At 36.2% G+C, this 16,561-nt stretch overlaps 1 protein-coding gene across 4 annotated transcripts in view; it reads right to left on the minus strand.

Annotated features, from left to right (window-relative positions):
- Positions 1-16,561, minus strand: part of Lrrk (Leucine-rich repeat kinase) — a 307,174-nt gene that overhangs the window by 40,755 nt on the left and 249,858 nt on the right. For all 4 annotated transcript variants that reach the window (XM_071599499.1, XM_071599498.1, XM_071599502.1 and 1 more), the window contains 8 exons: positions 15,458-15,602; positions 11,037-11,173; positions 9,884-10,037; positions 7,820-8,337; positions 5,375-5,908; positions 3,711-3,870; positions 2,054-2,451; positions 32-256 (listed from right to left, as the gene is read on the minus strand). In XM_071599499.1, coding sequence (XP_071455600.1) covers positions 32-256; positions 2,054-2,451; positions 3,711-3,870; positions 5,375-5,908; positions 7,820-8,337; positions 9,884-10,037; positions 11,037-11,173; positions 15,458-15,602 — 2,271 coding nt within the window. The remainder of the gene's footprint in view (positions 1-31; positions 257-2,053; positions 2,452-3,710; positions 3,871-5,374; positions 5,909-7,819; positions 8,338-9,883; positions 10,038-11,036; positions 11,174-15,457; positions 15,603-16,561) is intronic.

The following is a 16,561-nucleotide window of genomic DNA, read 5'->3' on the forward strand; positions in this document are numbered from 1 at the left end:
AAAATGAAAAAATAACTAAACAATTTCTTACTTGTTGTAGCTTAAATTCAGCCGGGTCAAGTTGACAGCAAGGCATGGCAATGCATGTGGAATGCGGGTGAAAGCATTATGGGCCAAATTGAGGGCAGACAACTGGGAGACTCTGGATCCAGTGGGAGTGCCCTCATCCCCATCATCACTCCCTAGCCCACAATGCACTTGCTCGCTGACCTCAACACTTCTCCTCCAGACGGTGTGATGCCTCAGTTCCAAATGCCTACAACGTTTAAAATGTAGATCATGTTACAGGTATAAAAATAAAAAATTTACAACAAAATTTCACCAATGCACTTGATACCCATCTACTACCACTGGATTTTAAAGCCAATCAACCAAAGGAATATTATCCACATATAACATGGCAGAGACGTAACCTTTGACGGAAATACCCCTCACCATTATCAGTCAATGTGCGATAGGTCACTTCAAAGCCCAACACGGTTATAAAATTTTTGAGCCATGTTTATGGCCTTTTAATTTTTTGTTTGACTCCAGTACGTTTTACATTTACAACATCAATTCAATCATAAAAAACTAGCCACAAAAACGAAAATTAATCATCACTAACTATTTTTCTAAGAGTGTCACTAATTTTTGTCCTTGGTGCTATAATCTTCCATGGAGTACAAGAAACCATTAATAAGTATAAAGAAGTAAAGTAACCTCATAACTAAATGCTTTAATAGCTAAGGGTAGAACAAAGTTCCATGACAGTTAAATACATCCTCCAGTGCAGAAATACATATTCCTACCAATGTGCTGCCTATGGTTTGGTATATAGTAAAATGTACGGCTGGTATAACTACAGCTGATAATAAACGAATTAATCTACAAAGTATAAGCTACGGGTAAACATGCTCCTTGATAAGATACATTGTACCTTGTATGATCAACCACCAATAATAATAATTATTAACATAAATAAAACATTATTTGTACAAGACTATTGAATGCAATGCCTTAGGTGCATTATTTTTTATTAGGTGGTGAATGTTCAGGATTTCAAATTATACAAGAAGTGTCATGTCAGCTAAATTATCAAAATTTAAAGAGTGTACATAGAGCACTCAAAAAATTAATGAAATCACCAAACAAGACATGGAAAACAGCTTAATCAAGTACGTGAAATTTAAGAGTCAGAGTTTATTTCGAAGTTTGCAAGATAAAATATAAGCAGGATGTACAAAATTTATTTTGTTTAGAAAAAATGTTCAAAACTACATATCGCACAACAAGTTCCATGAAATATCTGCATTTTGAATGAGGAAATTTCTATATTTCCAAAGAGATCTAATATTTCATTTGAAAAATGAATACAATTTTGTAACTAAGGTGTCCAACAGCATATATTAAGTGAACCTGTTTTTTGCCAACGATATTCACAAAATATGTAATAAATATTTCACTTTCACAAACTTCAAAGTCCACAAACTTGGATATGCTGGGAGAAAAAGAGCAGTTATCTACCATAGTTAGCTAAATAATTTCACTGGCAATGGTTTTTTACAACTATTTTAAGCACAGGTAAGAGAATAAGAAAGGGGAAGAAAACTCCAATGGCCGTAAAAATTAGTTGCCAATCTCTTGTCAGACCAATTGTTGTGTTGGTGTGACGGGAATCACGTCAGGGACCAACCACAACCTCTCGACCAGAATACCCTCTGTGGTGGTTTACGGGAAATTAATCCGTGTCAGGGACCAACACACAGCCACACGCACACTATCCTGACTGAAATCCTTCACAAGGCTGTGAGACCCTGTTAAAGAATTTCAGATGGAGATGGAATCCTTCACGAGGCTGTAGAGTAGACCCCGTTCAAGATTCCAGGATATTCTCAAGCACACACTTTGTGACTGGTACAGACCAATCACACACACAAGCACTCAAGAAACACACACTCAAAATTTGAGTGCGGCCCTTATTTAATTGAGAGGCCGTAGAGCTAATTATTTCTTACTACAGGTAAGTGAAATATATGACTCTCTGTAATGAAAAACTGTGATTGGTACCAACCTGACAGCCTTAGCTTTTTGAGTGGCCATGTGAAGAGCACCAGCCTGGATGAGCAATCCTTTTGATGCATCAGATGACTGCGAAGGAACTTCAGAGGATGATGAGTTGGAGTCTCCAGCTGCTGTGCCTTCCTCAACCGACACCAAGGAAGACAATGAAGAGTGGGCTGAGAGGATTGGACATGTGTCAACGTCTATCACAGAAGTGGGAGAAGTCAGAATGGGAGGGGTGGCCAGAGGCAGGTCCCTGAGAAGGTTGAAGGCTATGTTCAATTCTTTGAGCTTTGGTGCCTGCCACAGGGCATGGGGAAGAACCTGGAGTTTGTTGTTTGAGACATCCAGGGAAATTAATGCAGGAAGGAGGAATAATTCCTCAGGCAGCTCTTCTAGGCGGTTATTCTGGAAAGGGAAAAGACAGGATGTAAGGCATGAGCATTTTTCATCAGAATTTTCACATAGAATATCACTGGTGTCAAAATCTTAACGACAGGAAAATAGCTAATAACTTAAAGAGCAGATTTTATGGGAAATAAAGTATTACTTTATTACATGAAAATTTCAAAATCATTTCAATGATTTAGATTAAGCTCACCTATCAATTTATAGGTTGATATGAGCATTTTTAAGGAAATTAACAGGTTACTACCCTGAACATGTATTTCACATGCCTAAAGACTTGGCTTGGAATGAGATCTACCCTAGCCAGAAACAAAAAGTGATTTTTAAAGTCAGACATACATTTTTTATTGTCATTAAAAGGATTATTAGAGTATGAAACTTCAAATGAAGCTACTGCATCAAATGCTTGCCACTAAAAATAGCTATTGAAAATGCACAGATCTATAAATAGGTACCTGAAAAGGAATGTGCAGAGGAATCATCCTATCTCTTATGCCAAAACCAATTAAAACTGATAATCATTGGTTATTCATGATTGAGTGCAACTGTATTTACAGCAATACCCTGAATCATGGGGGCAATAGCATGCAATCACATTAAAAATATATCATTCAAACGAGATACACCTTAGGGAAGTCCAAATATGAAGTCACACAAGAGGAGGGTTTCGGATCTGGCAAAGTCTGGGAAACAAATCCATGCAGTATGATGTCACATGGAAAGCACCCAAGTTTGGTACAACCAACATGTCAAAGGACTAGAAAGTAGGCTCCCTTTCCACATTAACATGTGGGAGGATCAATGGTTAACTGTACCACAGATAATGGGCAGAAATTTTGGGAGACAAGGGGATTCCAACAAAGAAGTAAAAACACTGCGCTATATGACATTTCCTTAAGGAACTGAAATGAGAAACCATGATGCAAAGCCTTGCAGAGTAAATTTATTTTGAGACATTCAGGATTTAGTCAAACCATTGCCTTCCTTTACCTCTGCTTGAGCTTAGAGCTATGCATAAAGCTTCTGCCTAACCAAAGATAAAGCTACTATCACTTAAATTCTGAAAGGTGGCTAATGAAGAGTTCACTTTGAGCTTCATTCATTAGGAACAGAGAGTATATAATATTTATAAAATACGTGTAAAGCATGCATATAATAACCAGAATGACTTTGATAACCACAAGGACATATGTAGTGAAATCTTTGAGGTTATCAAAGCCATATGCAGTGGAATAATTCAATCTGTGTCCTATCCTAACCTGTAAGAGTATCTCTTCAAGTACAGGGGCTGTGTACATGAACTGTGACTCTCCTTCAGCAGCAACCAATCCTGCTTTACCAAGGTCATCCTCTTCACCAATGCGAGGTTGCTGCCTGCATGGAAGTTTCTCAATTTTGTTTTGTGCCACATTCAGGTACCTGGAATGAATAGGCATGAACAAATTCATTACTAAATAATTAAAATAATTAGGAAAAAGAGCCAACAAAGAACTGCTGCTAAATTCTGCTGATGGAGTAGAACCTTTCGTTAAAAACAGAAAAATAAACTATATTTTTCCACCCATGAAAATTTCAAATCAACTGAAGGAGTTTGCAATAGTAAGGCAAATGAACTTGCTTGTGGAGTGCTTACTCTACTGTAATGCAAAGCCCATAACATCCAATTTATTTCTTCATCTTTTGATTATTTCTTTTTTAGCTGAGTGTGCTTCTAAACCAATCTTGGCAATGGTAATGTCCATTCTAGTAAGGCAACACTGACACTGATTGCTGAGGAAATTGATAAAGACCAACTCTTAGACATCTAGGTTAATGACTCTGGCAACAGTGTACGAGAATGCCATTGGAAGTTATCTAATGACTAATAATAGACATTTAGGTCTACGGCTAAGAATAACTGTATTCATTATAAAATTAATTTCTAATGTGACTGATTTTGAACTCATCTTTTTTATTAAGACTGACTGATCAATCTTTATACCTTCCATTGTGACCCAATCAAATGACTTACAGCCTCTGCAAAAAAAATATGTAAAATATTATAATATTTATCTGACCAAAAAGGAAGCAGTTTTTAAGTGTTTCAGATACAATTTCATAATGTTCATTCTTCCATCCTAATTTACAGTAATTAGTATTGTATCCACTGGTTTATTTTTATACTCTTCTTCTATATGTACTGAACATTACTGTGATATCCTCAGGTCCTACATACAGTAAGCCACTCTCTGGAGCCATATGCACATGCATAAAGTTTTAATACTAAAATAAATGTGGTTTTGGAAATGAAAAAGAAAATATATTTAAATAGAGGTCTTTTTGAATTAAGAAGAATATATGGGTTCAAAATAAATTCAAATATATGGCAATTTATTAAATATACTGCCTTTTGAGAAAGTGAAAGCATTTTACATGGAAGTTTTACTCAGAATACTTGATTATTTTAGAATATTTCCACAAAGAAAAAATAAGAGTGTGGTCACCTTTCCCCGGTGGAATGGATAATGATTTGAACTACAGTGTATGATTTGAACTATAATATATTTCACAATCCTGAGCACTAATGGAACACAAAGACATTTGGGAATAGCAAGAACCATTCAATTAAATTTCAATTTTGGCACATTAAACCTCATTGGTCAACTAAACGTATCCCGTATACCAAAAGCTTAATACCCTCTGGCCCTACATCAAGCCCAAATGTAAGGATCATGTACAGGAATCATATGATTTGTTACGTAACTGAATAGAATTATGAGGCAAGTACAATGAAAACCATAACACCAGTGTTTCCTATGAAGTGCACAAACGATCACACCCTGCTCTGGGTAACAGGTAACATTTAATTGAATGACAAGGGATGATGTTGAAGCAAACCTGTACCCAAAATGTTAGTTTAAAAATCTGATGAACATTTCCTTACCTTAAACTGTGCAGTGAGAAAATGATGAGTGGAAGAGATCGAAGTGAGTTGTCTGACACATCCAACCTCGTGATGGTGTTCAACGCTGGAAGATATCGCATGGAATTAATCTTCCCAGGAGGCCCCAGCTGAGGGCGCGATCCCCTTAGGCTGGGATTGAGGCTAAATGCTGCGTCCACCAGCCACTGAGTGCGAAGTCTCATGAGATCGCGTTGGCTGTGCCAGTTTATCATCACAGGAGTTTGAGATGGGGGGGACTGACCACTTCCGTTGCCATTTGACTGGATCCCCAGTGCGGAGAGAGTGGAAAAGGTTAGGCCCCCAGACCGTCCCCCTGAAGCACTTTTGGCATCACGAGCACCATTGTTCGCACTGTTTTCTGGGTTGACTCTGTATTCTGGATCGCGGTGGGCTTTCGTTGCCAGGAGGAGAGCCACCAAACCTTCATCACCGTTGGCAAGGGCGACCCTTAGAGCCTGACAGCGGTCATCCCTCGCAGAGTGCCGCAGGAGCAGCTCAACCATTGGTATGTCCCTGTTGGCAGAATGAAAGGGGGTGATTTATGTAATATTGCAGCACTATTTTTAACATACATTCACATATGGAGGGACGTTTTTTCAAATTAATACCCTGGATAATGAATACCATGATAGAAGGTGGATGTTCACATTTTGATCAAGGTATGTAAGTATGCATTGAGGATTCTAAAGGCATTAGAATAGGTGAGCAGTATCTCTTTTATTGGATATTTTAACTTCCTTCCGGTGTTATTTCTAGAGAGTCCATTGGTCTAAATAGATATTTGATCCATTTTTATTTAATATTTTTCAAGAATTCTCATAAACTTCCCAATGCACTAGTTTTCTTTCAGTGTTATTTATAAATTCCCAAGAAGTTTTCAATTATGCTTTGCCCACCCTCCTCAAATCCTGGATTCTTCCTATGAATGACATTTATGTAATCATAATAAATTTTATTCAATGCAAATTTGAATTAGAATTTATTTATTTTAGAATAGTTATTTCACTGACATTAATATACGTATACTATATGAATGTAAATGTAGCAAACCTCACAGTGGAAAAATCATTCACCTAGGACTTCAATTTGGATCTTTGGATTTCCAGCTGTTTGCTTTAGTCAGTTAAGCAATCAAGATGCCCATGAAAATCATGCATTTTGAAGGGCTTTAAAGGAACAAGGCACTCTGACAAATTATCATGCCAACAATGACATGGATTAATCATATTCAAGTACACACTGCTGACGTTCATGAGGTTCAAGCCAATTTTTAAACTTTAGAAACATCTTGCTACACTGAAGTCCTTCATGATTCACAATTGTAAGAAGATAAGCCATTAGATTCACTGGCTATTGCACTCAGCTGAAGATTGAGGGATCCAGGTTTGAATCCTTGACTAGGCAAATAACTTTTACACAGTCAAATTTCCCTCATTAGTATGCACATCAGCAAGTGACTGCTGAAACTACTGTAGTGGCATTTGTCACAGTTTCTTAGAATATATGAATGCATTCGGAAATGAAAAAATCTTTCAAATATTTCACTTGGATAGGATTAAAACTATGCTCAATATATAGATCAAAGGTGATGTATGGCACCTCATATGAGCCCAAGTTTTCCCAAAAATCTCTGAAATAAAATTAAACTCATTTTTTCAAATAACTAACAAAGGAGCAGTTAGTGATTTAAACTTCATTGATATCTTGTTGATGCACTAAGCTTGATTATTTTAAGGAGTTTTTAGTCCCATATTAGTAAACCATTCAACGAATTTATAGTGAAGAAGAAAAAACGGAAAATCTAAACCTTAAATATTGATTTAAAACAAAACATTTTATTAGATAATAAAATCGCAAGAATTATTTAAGGGATAACATGAAAGAAATAAATTTAGTCAAGCATTGGCACAAAGAGCACAGAAGATAAAGAAGTTCATTCAAGTGCATTTTCTGTTTTCATTAAGAGGAAATGCACTAAAGATAAGTAGATTTAGGGTACTTAGGAAGTGTAGGGAAATCCCCACAGTCAACAGTGAGTGCCTGATGATGAAACCCTGAGGGCATGAGAGCAGTTATCCCTTGCTGCTAAACTAGGTGAGCAACTTGTTGGCAAGTGTTCGGCTTGTGGTGAGGCAATATGGAATCACTCTTTAGTAATCATTAGAGTTGAGATGTGTCCAGTAAACATATGCAGTTTTTATCATGCGACATTTAGTAATAAATTGATACCAAATGTTTGCATATACATGCCCATATAGCCTAATAGAGCTTCCAGAATGTATTGCCATAAATCATCGCATTTATGGGCTCACTTTATGAAACTTTCACAATAACATTAGTCCCAAGAATTGGATTAATATCATTAAGTGGAGAGATGACCTTTGATCACTTATCATAAACATATTCATGCATGTATTCAATTACCTATTAGTGCATGCTTCCGTCAAAGCTGTCGACACTCCATCCCTGGTAGCAGAGGCCGACTGACTGGATGTAGTGCCGGATCTTGATCGTGAAGAAGAATGAGAATTATCATCTTCCATTTCGTCCATCGAAACCGAAGATTGTGAACCGGGATCGGCACGGATGGGCATATTTGGATCAGCACTGGCTACAGTCAATAGAGCACTAACGATTAAATGGTGACCACCACGCACTGCAGCATGAAGAGATGTCTCCGCACCATTATTACAGTGGACGTTAACATGCAGAGGGCTTATCATGCGCTCTTTCGCATTTGAACCCCGGCGTCCCGCACGCCAGCTGACTTCGGAACTCTCCCATGGGTCACCAACAGTACTACTGCTCAAGTTCAGTTTGGACATAATGGACTGGATTCCATCTGAGATTTTCCGACGAGTGGGGCTCACAGCATCATATCCATTTTCGATCCTCGCTTCTTCAGCGTCCTCTGTCACTGGGGTACTCTCTTTTTCTTCAGTCTGCACCAAAAAGAGAGGAGGAGAGAGAATGAAAATTGTGTCATGGCAAAGGAGGCCATATTTCTAATCTTAACAATACATCAAATACAATCAACATGTTACGCTATTATTTATAGATTGACATTTCAGTTAAGGGGCAGAATCACTGGATTCATATGGTTATGAATGACATAAGTTAACCTAAGCCAGGCTACTGTTAAGTTAGGTGCTTCGCAGTCTGATGTACTACAGGGAGACATTACAGTAATTACACATTGAATTCCTCAAATCTATGAATCTTTACGTTACTTCATTGCTTGGGAAAACTCAAGATAAATCCAACATCAATGAATTCACTCCTTTCCAGTGCCACACCCATATGTACATGCATACATCAACGACCTTCAATCATTAATGTGCAGTTTTTACCTGATAATTGAATCATGGTTGTGGACTCAACAAAAAATATTCTTACAAGCACAAAGATGAAAATTTCACCGCGATTATATCACACTTTGATAACCTCCAAATATTTTAGTTCCGTAGAAAGAGCACAGCCTCACACTGTATCAAGATAGCTTCTCTGAAGGGATTAATAACTATTCCATGACCTACCGCAAAATTCTACGATTCCTGCATTGCACCTTTCTTTGCTGGACTATCAGATATGTAATTTGAAAATGTATATCATGCACACACAGGTAAGTATGTACATAATTCACTGTATGTATATAATTCATGCACACACAGCAGTCAAAAGTTCCCATGAAATAAACACAAAACTTCACCTAACATTTCCTCTCTAACTTAGGAGAAAAAAACACACAATTTATCTTTGCTTTTCTACAGAATAGACTTTACTCGTCGACTAGTTTCGTTTACACAATAAACATCATCAGGACTAGTGACTGATGATGTTTATTGTGTAAACGAAACTAGTCGACGAGTAAAGTCTATTCTGTAGAAAAGCAAAGATAAATTGTGTGTTTTTTTCTCCTAAGTTAATAATGGAATTCTACAAAGTTAAGGCCTCAACCATTCAGTGCATTTCCTCTCTATGTAAATGGAAATAGGAAAACTTCACCCTACAGTGCAAATATTCAGCATGTTATAAATTCAGAGAAACTACCAAGAAAAGATGAACAATTACTGAAATGCACTTTCAGTTTCAAAGTCCATACTTAACAGCAACCCTCACACTTCAATTGTTAGTGACATTCATCAATTTATTCCAAATGGTATAAGGGCAAAAGAGAGTAAAAGCTAACTTTCTTATCTCAAAAAGATAAATATTGTAACAGCATTAGACTAAATCATCAGCAAGTTAGTGAATCAAGTATCCCTTTCAGCTATCATCTAAAATATTCAAAATAACATGTACTAAACTAAACTATCAAATAAAAATATGTACTAAAATCATTCACAAAATCTAAAATCTAGTACACATATGGAGGCAAATTCAAGATACCTAAACTTTTGATAATGCCAACTGCCCAAAGCAGAAAAGTTAAAACTAAAACCAAGTAAAGAACAAGTTGCAAGGAGAAAATATCCTGAAACTACTTACCTTAATTCTAAAAGCCTTCACTTTATATTTGAGCAGCAAGTCAACCAGTTTCTTGTTTCCTAAATAGCAAGCTTGGTAGAGAACAGTTTGGCCCGTAACATCCTTGTGGTTGATATCAAAAGGAAGCTCATACTCCCACTGGCCAGAAGGATCACTGAAGCACAAAAGGAACATTTGAGAGAGGGAGAGGCATGAGAGATGTGGAGGGGAGGAATGTTTGAGAAGCTAAAACATGCTATAAATAGAATTGGAAACAGACCCAAAGCAAATCAGCTATTTATACTGGCAAGGATACAAGCATTTGCCATTGAAAGAACCCTAAGATCCTGTCGATCAAAGGTCAACAAACACAACAATGGTTGACACATAACAAAAAAAAGGTTTCATTTCTTGGCTTGAAATGTTTATTTAGTTTTTGCTTAAGAGTTCCCACATTAGCCTTGATAAAAATGTCCACTAATGCCATTAACAAAGCACTCAAGATTGTATTTTTCAAAATAATTGTCTCATAAAAATTTACCTTAATTCTTAATACACTCGATTTTCAGTTAAGTCATACATTACTCATCCATTGAAAGTAATTAATGGAAATTCATTACACACTTTTAAGGAAAAAAGTAAGTTATGGATAATTTTACTAAAAGAAGAATGAGGAAAATTTTCAGGATGTGATGGTGGTGATTACTTCATTGCATTAGCTCTTTAGCTCAACCAAGAGCTGACACGAGAAATGAATCCTTGGATGAAATCCTAGATATGCAAATCTGTATACATGTACAACAGAAATATTTAAAAATCCACTCCGAATACTAATATGGAAGACAATAAAAATGTACATATCGCCTGCACTTTTACTGTCTTCCATTCAGCTATTCAATATGCACTGAAGTGCATATTAAATAACTGAATAGTCAACATTTCAGTGTAATAGCACTGGCGAGAGAGAGAAAATCAGAAAAATTGGTTCTTAGTCTATTCCACTTGGTATTTGGCTACAGTATTTCATCTAATTACCATCTTGTTTCATACAATATTTAGCAATGTAATGGCGTAAAATATTTGAACACGACTTCAGAGGATGTTATAATAGCACTGGATCCTAAGGAAATTAAGAGCTAGAAAGAGTCATTTTGCTAATAATATGTCCACTTACACAAATTTCTGCATTATTTGTGGGGGATATGAATATCGAAGAAGCTGCTCAGCCACGGTAACATGGCCATTAATGCAGCATGCATGAATTGGTAGCCACCTTTCAACAGTTTGCTGCTGCACAAGTTCAGGAAATTTCTGAAAAAATGTAATTAATTCATTATGATATCATTCTTTTTTTAAAAGACTATGAGAAAAATAAAGAGACAATTTGTGTTCACTTTAAATTTTGGCTTTTCTTAACATTAATTTATGATATGATATAAAAGGAGGATAGTGTTCATCACTTTTTGCAATGGAATGAAAGACCTATCCCAAGTGAGGAGAGATAAACTTAAATTGATGATAAATTGCAAAGTAAATAGATATGTTAGGGTTGTCACATTTATTTCAAGAAAATTATGAGCAAATTCCAAGAAACTGAGGGAGATGCTGTAGCAGTAACTTTCGACGGAGTCACCCGCTAATATGCATTACAATGCAAAAATTTCAGAGTGTAAAAATCATTCTCCTTGACTGGGATTCAAACCCAGATCCCTCGATGCCCAGCTGAGTGCTTTAGCCTGTTAAACTATCGAAGCATCCTCTAGCACTCCGAAATTTTGGGGGCTTTAAAGGTACAAGATGTGATGAAATGCCATACATACAATGTCACAGACATTCATAGTCATGTTGTGTTAGTGCTGCGGCATCTTCCGCAGTTTCTTGGAGTTGGCCAAAGGCAAAACAACCAAAGTGTTTAAAGTTGGCTTTAACTTCGTGGACTGTGGTGCTTAGTGCACGACTACGAATGCCTGTGACATTGTGTACACAATATTTCATCACAAAATCTTGTTCCTTTAAAGCCCCCAAAATTTGGGAGTGCAAGAGGATGCCTCGATAGCTTAACTGGCCAAAGCAGTCGGCTGGATATCAAGGGATCTGGGTTTGAATCTCCGTCAAGGCAAATGATTTTTACACTCTGAAATTGTTACAATATAAAATTATATGCACTTCAATATATTTCTAAATAAATCCTTAAGCTGGACATAACTTGAGCTTTAATTTAAGACACTGCTAGAATTAATGGAATGAAATGTCTTGGAAACTGCAGGCAAGAAATCTTGGAATGAAGGCATTCACTTCCCAATGCTATTTCACCAACAAAGCTATAAGTGCCCAGCAGTTGGAATCTAGAAGGGGAAAGTGATGAAAGACCAACCTCACAAACTTCCTCATTAATTAAAGCCTTCCCTTTCCCATCATCTAATTTCTTTCCAGGAATGTAATATTCTTCAATCACACATTCTTGGTAGGCATAATTGGCTGAGTAGAATATATCAATCAAGCTTAATCAGAAATGTACAAGAAAAGTAAAATTCTATACAGGAACCATGGTCCCACCCTCTCCCAACAGCCATGACCAGCCTCGACAAATTCCTGCTCCTTATTTAATTTCCTAGAAAGATCTGGCACTACTTATGTCACAGAGCTAGGATATAGTACAGGATGGCCAGAGACAATACCCAGATTTGATCCTGAGGTACTCCAATCAGTGGCTTAATTCCTACCCACTTGAAGTCAGGTACAGCCATTTTATAATTAAATAATTATGAGAATATAAATGAAGAAGACAGGTAATTATACTGCTAGGACTGTCACAAATTCCTCTCCAAAAATCTGTTCTTTGCATACGATTTATACTGATTAAACATGCTTTTTGATATTAATAAATCACTTTCCTTTTTTACTTAAAATATATATCATACAAAAAATAATCTGAATCTTTTCTTATCTACAGTTCAAAAAGCTTTGGGCTTTAGAAATAAGTAAAATCAATTGTATTCAAAGGGACTGTTTTTTCAAAGAAATTATTGCAGGTGTACGGAATCTAAATTTTAGAGAAACAACAAATTATTAACATGATTATACAAAAGGAAATGTTTTTTATCTTGTGAAGCTGAAAATAATTTAGGATACAGGATGAGACGCAGCAAAGGAAAAAACAGGTCACCTTAATGGGTACCTAAAACATTCGTGAGCAAGTCAAAGATTTCTATGAATTCATTAATGAATACAATAAAAAGGTAAAGAAGTACTTGGCACAATTGAAAATCTAGGGAAATTTGAAATTAGGGTGTCATGTTATGCATGTCAATTAGAAAGAGGTTTTCTGCACAGATTAGTCACAGTTGCATGCACACAGAGGGGAGGTACCTATCAAATTATAAGTAGAAATGAAGCATGATGACAACTTCATGATCACTTCATCTTGATTTTGTATTTATGTATCAATAATCTTACAATGACATCATCATACTTCAGTGCTGTAATTAATACCAACAGATGGAAGATATTCGATTCTTCTAATATCTGAACTCGAAATAATAGAGTTATGCAACCATTAACAAATTTATGGAGACGATTTTGTACATTTATCCAAGACATAAAACGTATAAAAAGTCGACTTACGATAATATTTTATGGGATAATAAAATATTAATCACTCATTCTCTTTGATTACGTGTGGGTTTAGTTAATATAACCAGTTAAGTCTCAAAAATGTACACCAAAAAGTAATCAAACTTTGAGTACAATTAGGGCAGCACATAAGGGTGACAAGATTCGGCATTATCACGCTTCCCGCGTTCGTTTTGAATTCATTTGAATGGCTCCAGTAAAAGGCATCACTAAATGTTTCCGTTAGCAGAGTAGTAGTAGTTGTAGTCTGCTGCTCGTGGCATAAGGGCTCGGGACTTGTCCGAGAACATTTCGTAGTCGCCGTCCTTGACATGATTAATTTTTCACTTTTCTTAAAATAACCCTCCTTGGATACGGAGAGTCATTTTAAGAACGCAATTGAATGGCTCAGGTAAATAAACATATGTGAACATAAAAAGCTTTATAATTTTCACGAGCCAAATTATGACTTTAGCACGTTAACATAATTAAATAAAATATACTTCCGAGACTGCTCGCTTACGAGGTTGAAAAATGGAGAAGCATGCGAATGACGTCGCGAAATAATAATTCCTTCATAGTGACAATGTGCTGGGCAGGTGCGAAAAGCAATGAAAGGGAGCAGATTATTTAGACAAGCATATACTTGGGAAACTGCCTTGTTTTGACTGTGGCATAAAAGGCATCAGATAAGTTCACTGAATTCCTAACGCTGTGCCACCTGCCAACATTTACCACCAAGAAATTACGTACAATAGAATCAACGTAAGTTCACTTATGTAGTTTTCCCTCCATTGAATTAGTCTTTTTCATTCTAAGCGTTTATTGAGAATAACAAAATCATTTTTCATTAGTGTTAGGAGGCCCATTACTTTCTTAAAGCACATATTTATATGAGCTATCCCTTGTGTGGGAGCATAAAACCATCCTAATTGTTTGCTCGAAACCACCCTGGGTAGGCCAAAACAAGTTCATTATAAACATCATGCGTTTAAACAACATACGACATTTAAACGCATGCTCAAAACATTTTCAACGATGTAAATACCAGATCAACTGAAGACAAGAATTTCTATCAAACAAATAAATAAAGATGAAAGCCAAAAAAATCTACATTTCTAACTTCCTACTTCGAAACACGTAAATTACTCAGTACTTCGGATGGTAAAGGATGTACCCTACGAAGAGATTTTCAATGACAAATATGGACAATATTTCCAAGTGTAGGAATATTTCAACTTAAAACGCTTACTAAAACGACTATATTCGGACACTCGCCTCAAACAAAAGAAATTTTTTATGCACTCTGCGTCAGGAACCATTTATGTCGTAATCTTGAGCGATAGCTGGCTGTTTGAGTAATATCGTACTTACCGCTAAAATGAATTCGAATGCGAAATGATGGGATTAAAAAATATTCTCTTTCCGTCTTCCCGAGAAGGCAAGGAAAAAACTGGTCAATTTCGCTCGTTTTAAATCTGCGTGTTTCCCTAATGAACCTCGAAGAATGCTATGGCTTTAATGGGCTTTAGGATAGCTTTGGTCGGCTTATAACCACTGCGACTGGCAAAAATCTCTCTCAGTAATGTCTCATGGAATCGACTTAATCAGTGGCAGACACAATAGGAAAAGAAGGAGGCTTATATCCGAACGCTTCCAATCAAGATTTATAACAGTCGCGAAAGACATCATGGCTTCCCGCGCTTTAAATTGATCGCTTTTTCTAATATTTTCATGAGACTGAATCTACCCTAAGATGACTTAATTTCACAACAGTATTCGATTGAATTAATATTCAGTCGAATACTGTTGTGAAATTAAGTTAAAGTATTAAGTTAAAGTATTATTTTAATTTCGTTTTTCATTGACTTTCGAGTATGAAACGAGAAATTAAACGAATAAAACTTCCAATGAATTTAGAAATTTACAAAAAAAATTCCAATATTAAGCAAGAGAAGGGTATATAAACTTAGTTTATCGTACCTTTAACAAAAGTTCAACTATATCCTTCCGGCCATAATAACATGCTATGTAGAGAGGTGAGTATTTGGTGACGGGATGGATTCTTCCGTCTGCTTCATTCGCCAGCAAAACTTTGACAGTCTCCTTTTGACCAGCCTCGCATGCCCTGAAAGTTTAAAACATTATAATTATAAAGGATAAACTTAATACTATACATGAACTTACAAATGGAAAAATATAGCCAAGGTGTTGTCTAATCAAATATTATTGCACAACATATTCTTTCTGAAATTAATTGTGAAAACACAGCCTCCATTGCCTGGAAAACTAATAAACTAACACTATTCTCTTGACAAATGAGTGGTGGCTGAGGTGTGCTCTCATGATGAAAAAAGATGAAAAATAGTACCAGCCCTCAGCTATTCTTGCGCCAATAACTTTCATGGTTACATGTATAAACCTTTCCGAGCAAAAAGTTTATTAAGTGCGAACATACGAAACAAATTTGCACAGAAAACGAAAAAAATCGCGATAAAGTCCAAAATTCTGCCATAAAACCGAAGGGGTAGCGGGCACCCCCATGGCCACAGCAGTATCACCACTAGGGGATTGAAAGTCAGGCATCAGATTCCATGGAAATCGATTGTGAAGAATTATAAAATTAAAATCATGATAATTACAACGCGCTTAACACAAGGAAAATTACTTGACTTAAAAATTTTAACTTTGTTATTAATTTTCACTCACTATTAATAACATTGGGTTTGATGAGGAAAGGAAAATTTTACCGATCATTAACAGATTTTCAACATTCCATCGCCTTTTCTAAAATTGCAAATCCAAAATATTCCAGAGTCATTTATTTTTACGTAATTTTTTTGTTAGGGAAAATAATTCGCTTATGGCACTTGGTAAGCGCCCAAACACTCAAGTGAAATCTTCCTCGAAAAGTTCCTCGTGAGTCAAAATATCCTTATTCTTTCGAACGTTGGCTTTTCCATTTCCGCCCTTTGCCAACTTCGGAAGAACAGCACAATGATATCGACGAGAGGATGGTTGAGCAATCTTTAACGTATAAGGAGAATGAAAATTAAACCTCAGATGGCATGTACAAAATTTATATTG

This window comes from Hetaerina americana, unplaced genomic scaffold, assembly GCF_022747635.1.
Source record: "Hetaerina americana unplaced genomic scaffold, ioHetAmer1.1.p SCAF_11, whole genome shotgun sequence".
NCBI lineage: Eukaryota > Metazoa > Arthropoda > Insecta > Odonata > Calopterygidae > Hetaerina > Hetaerina americana.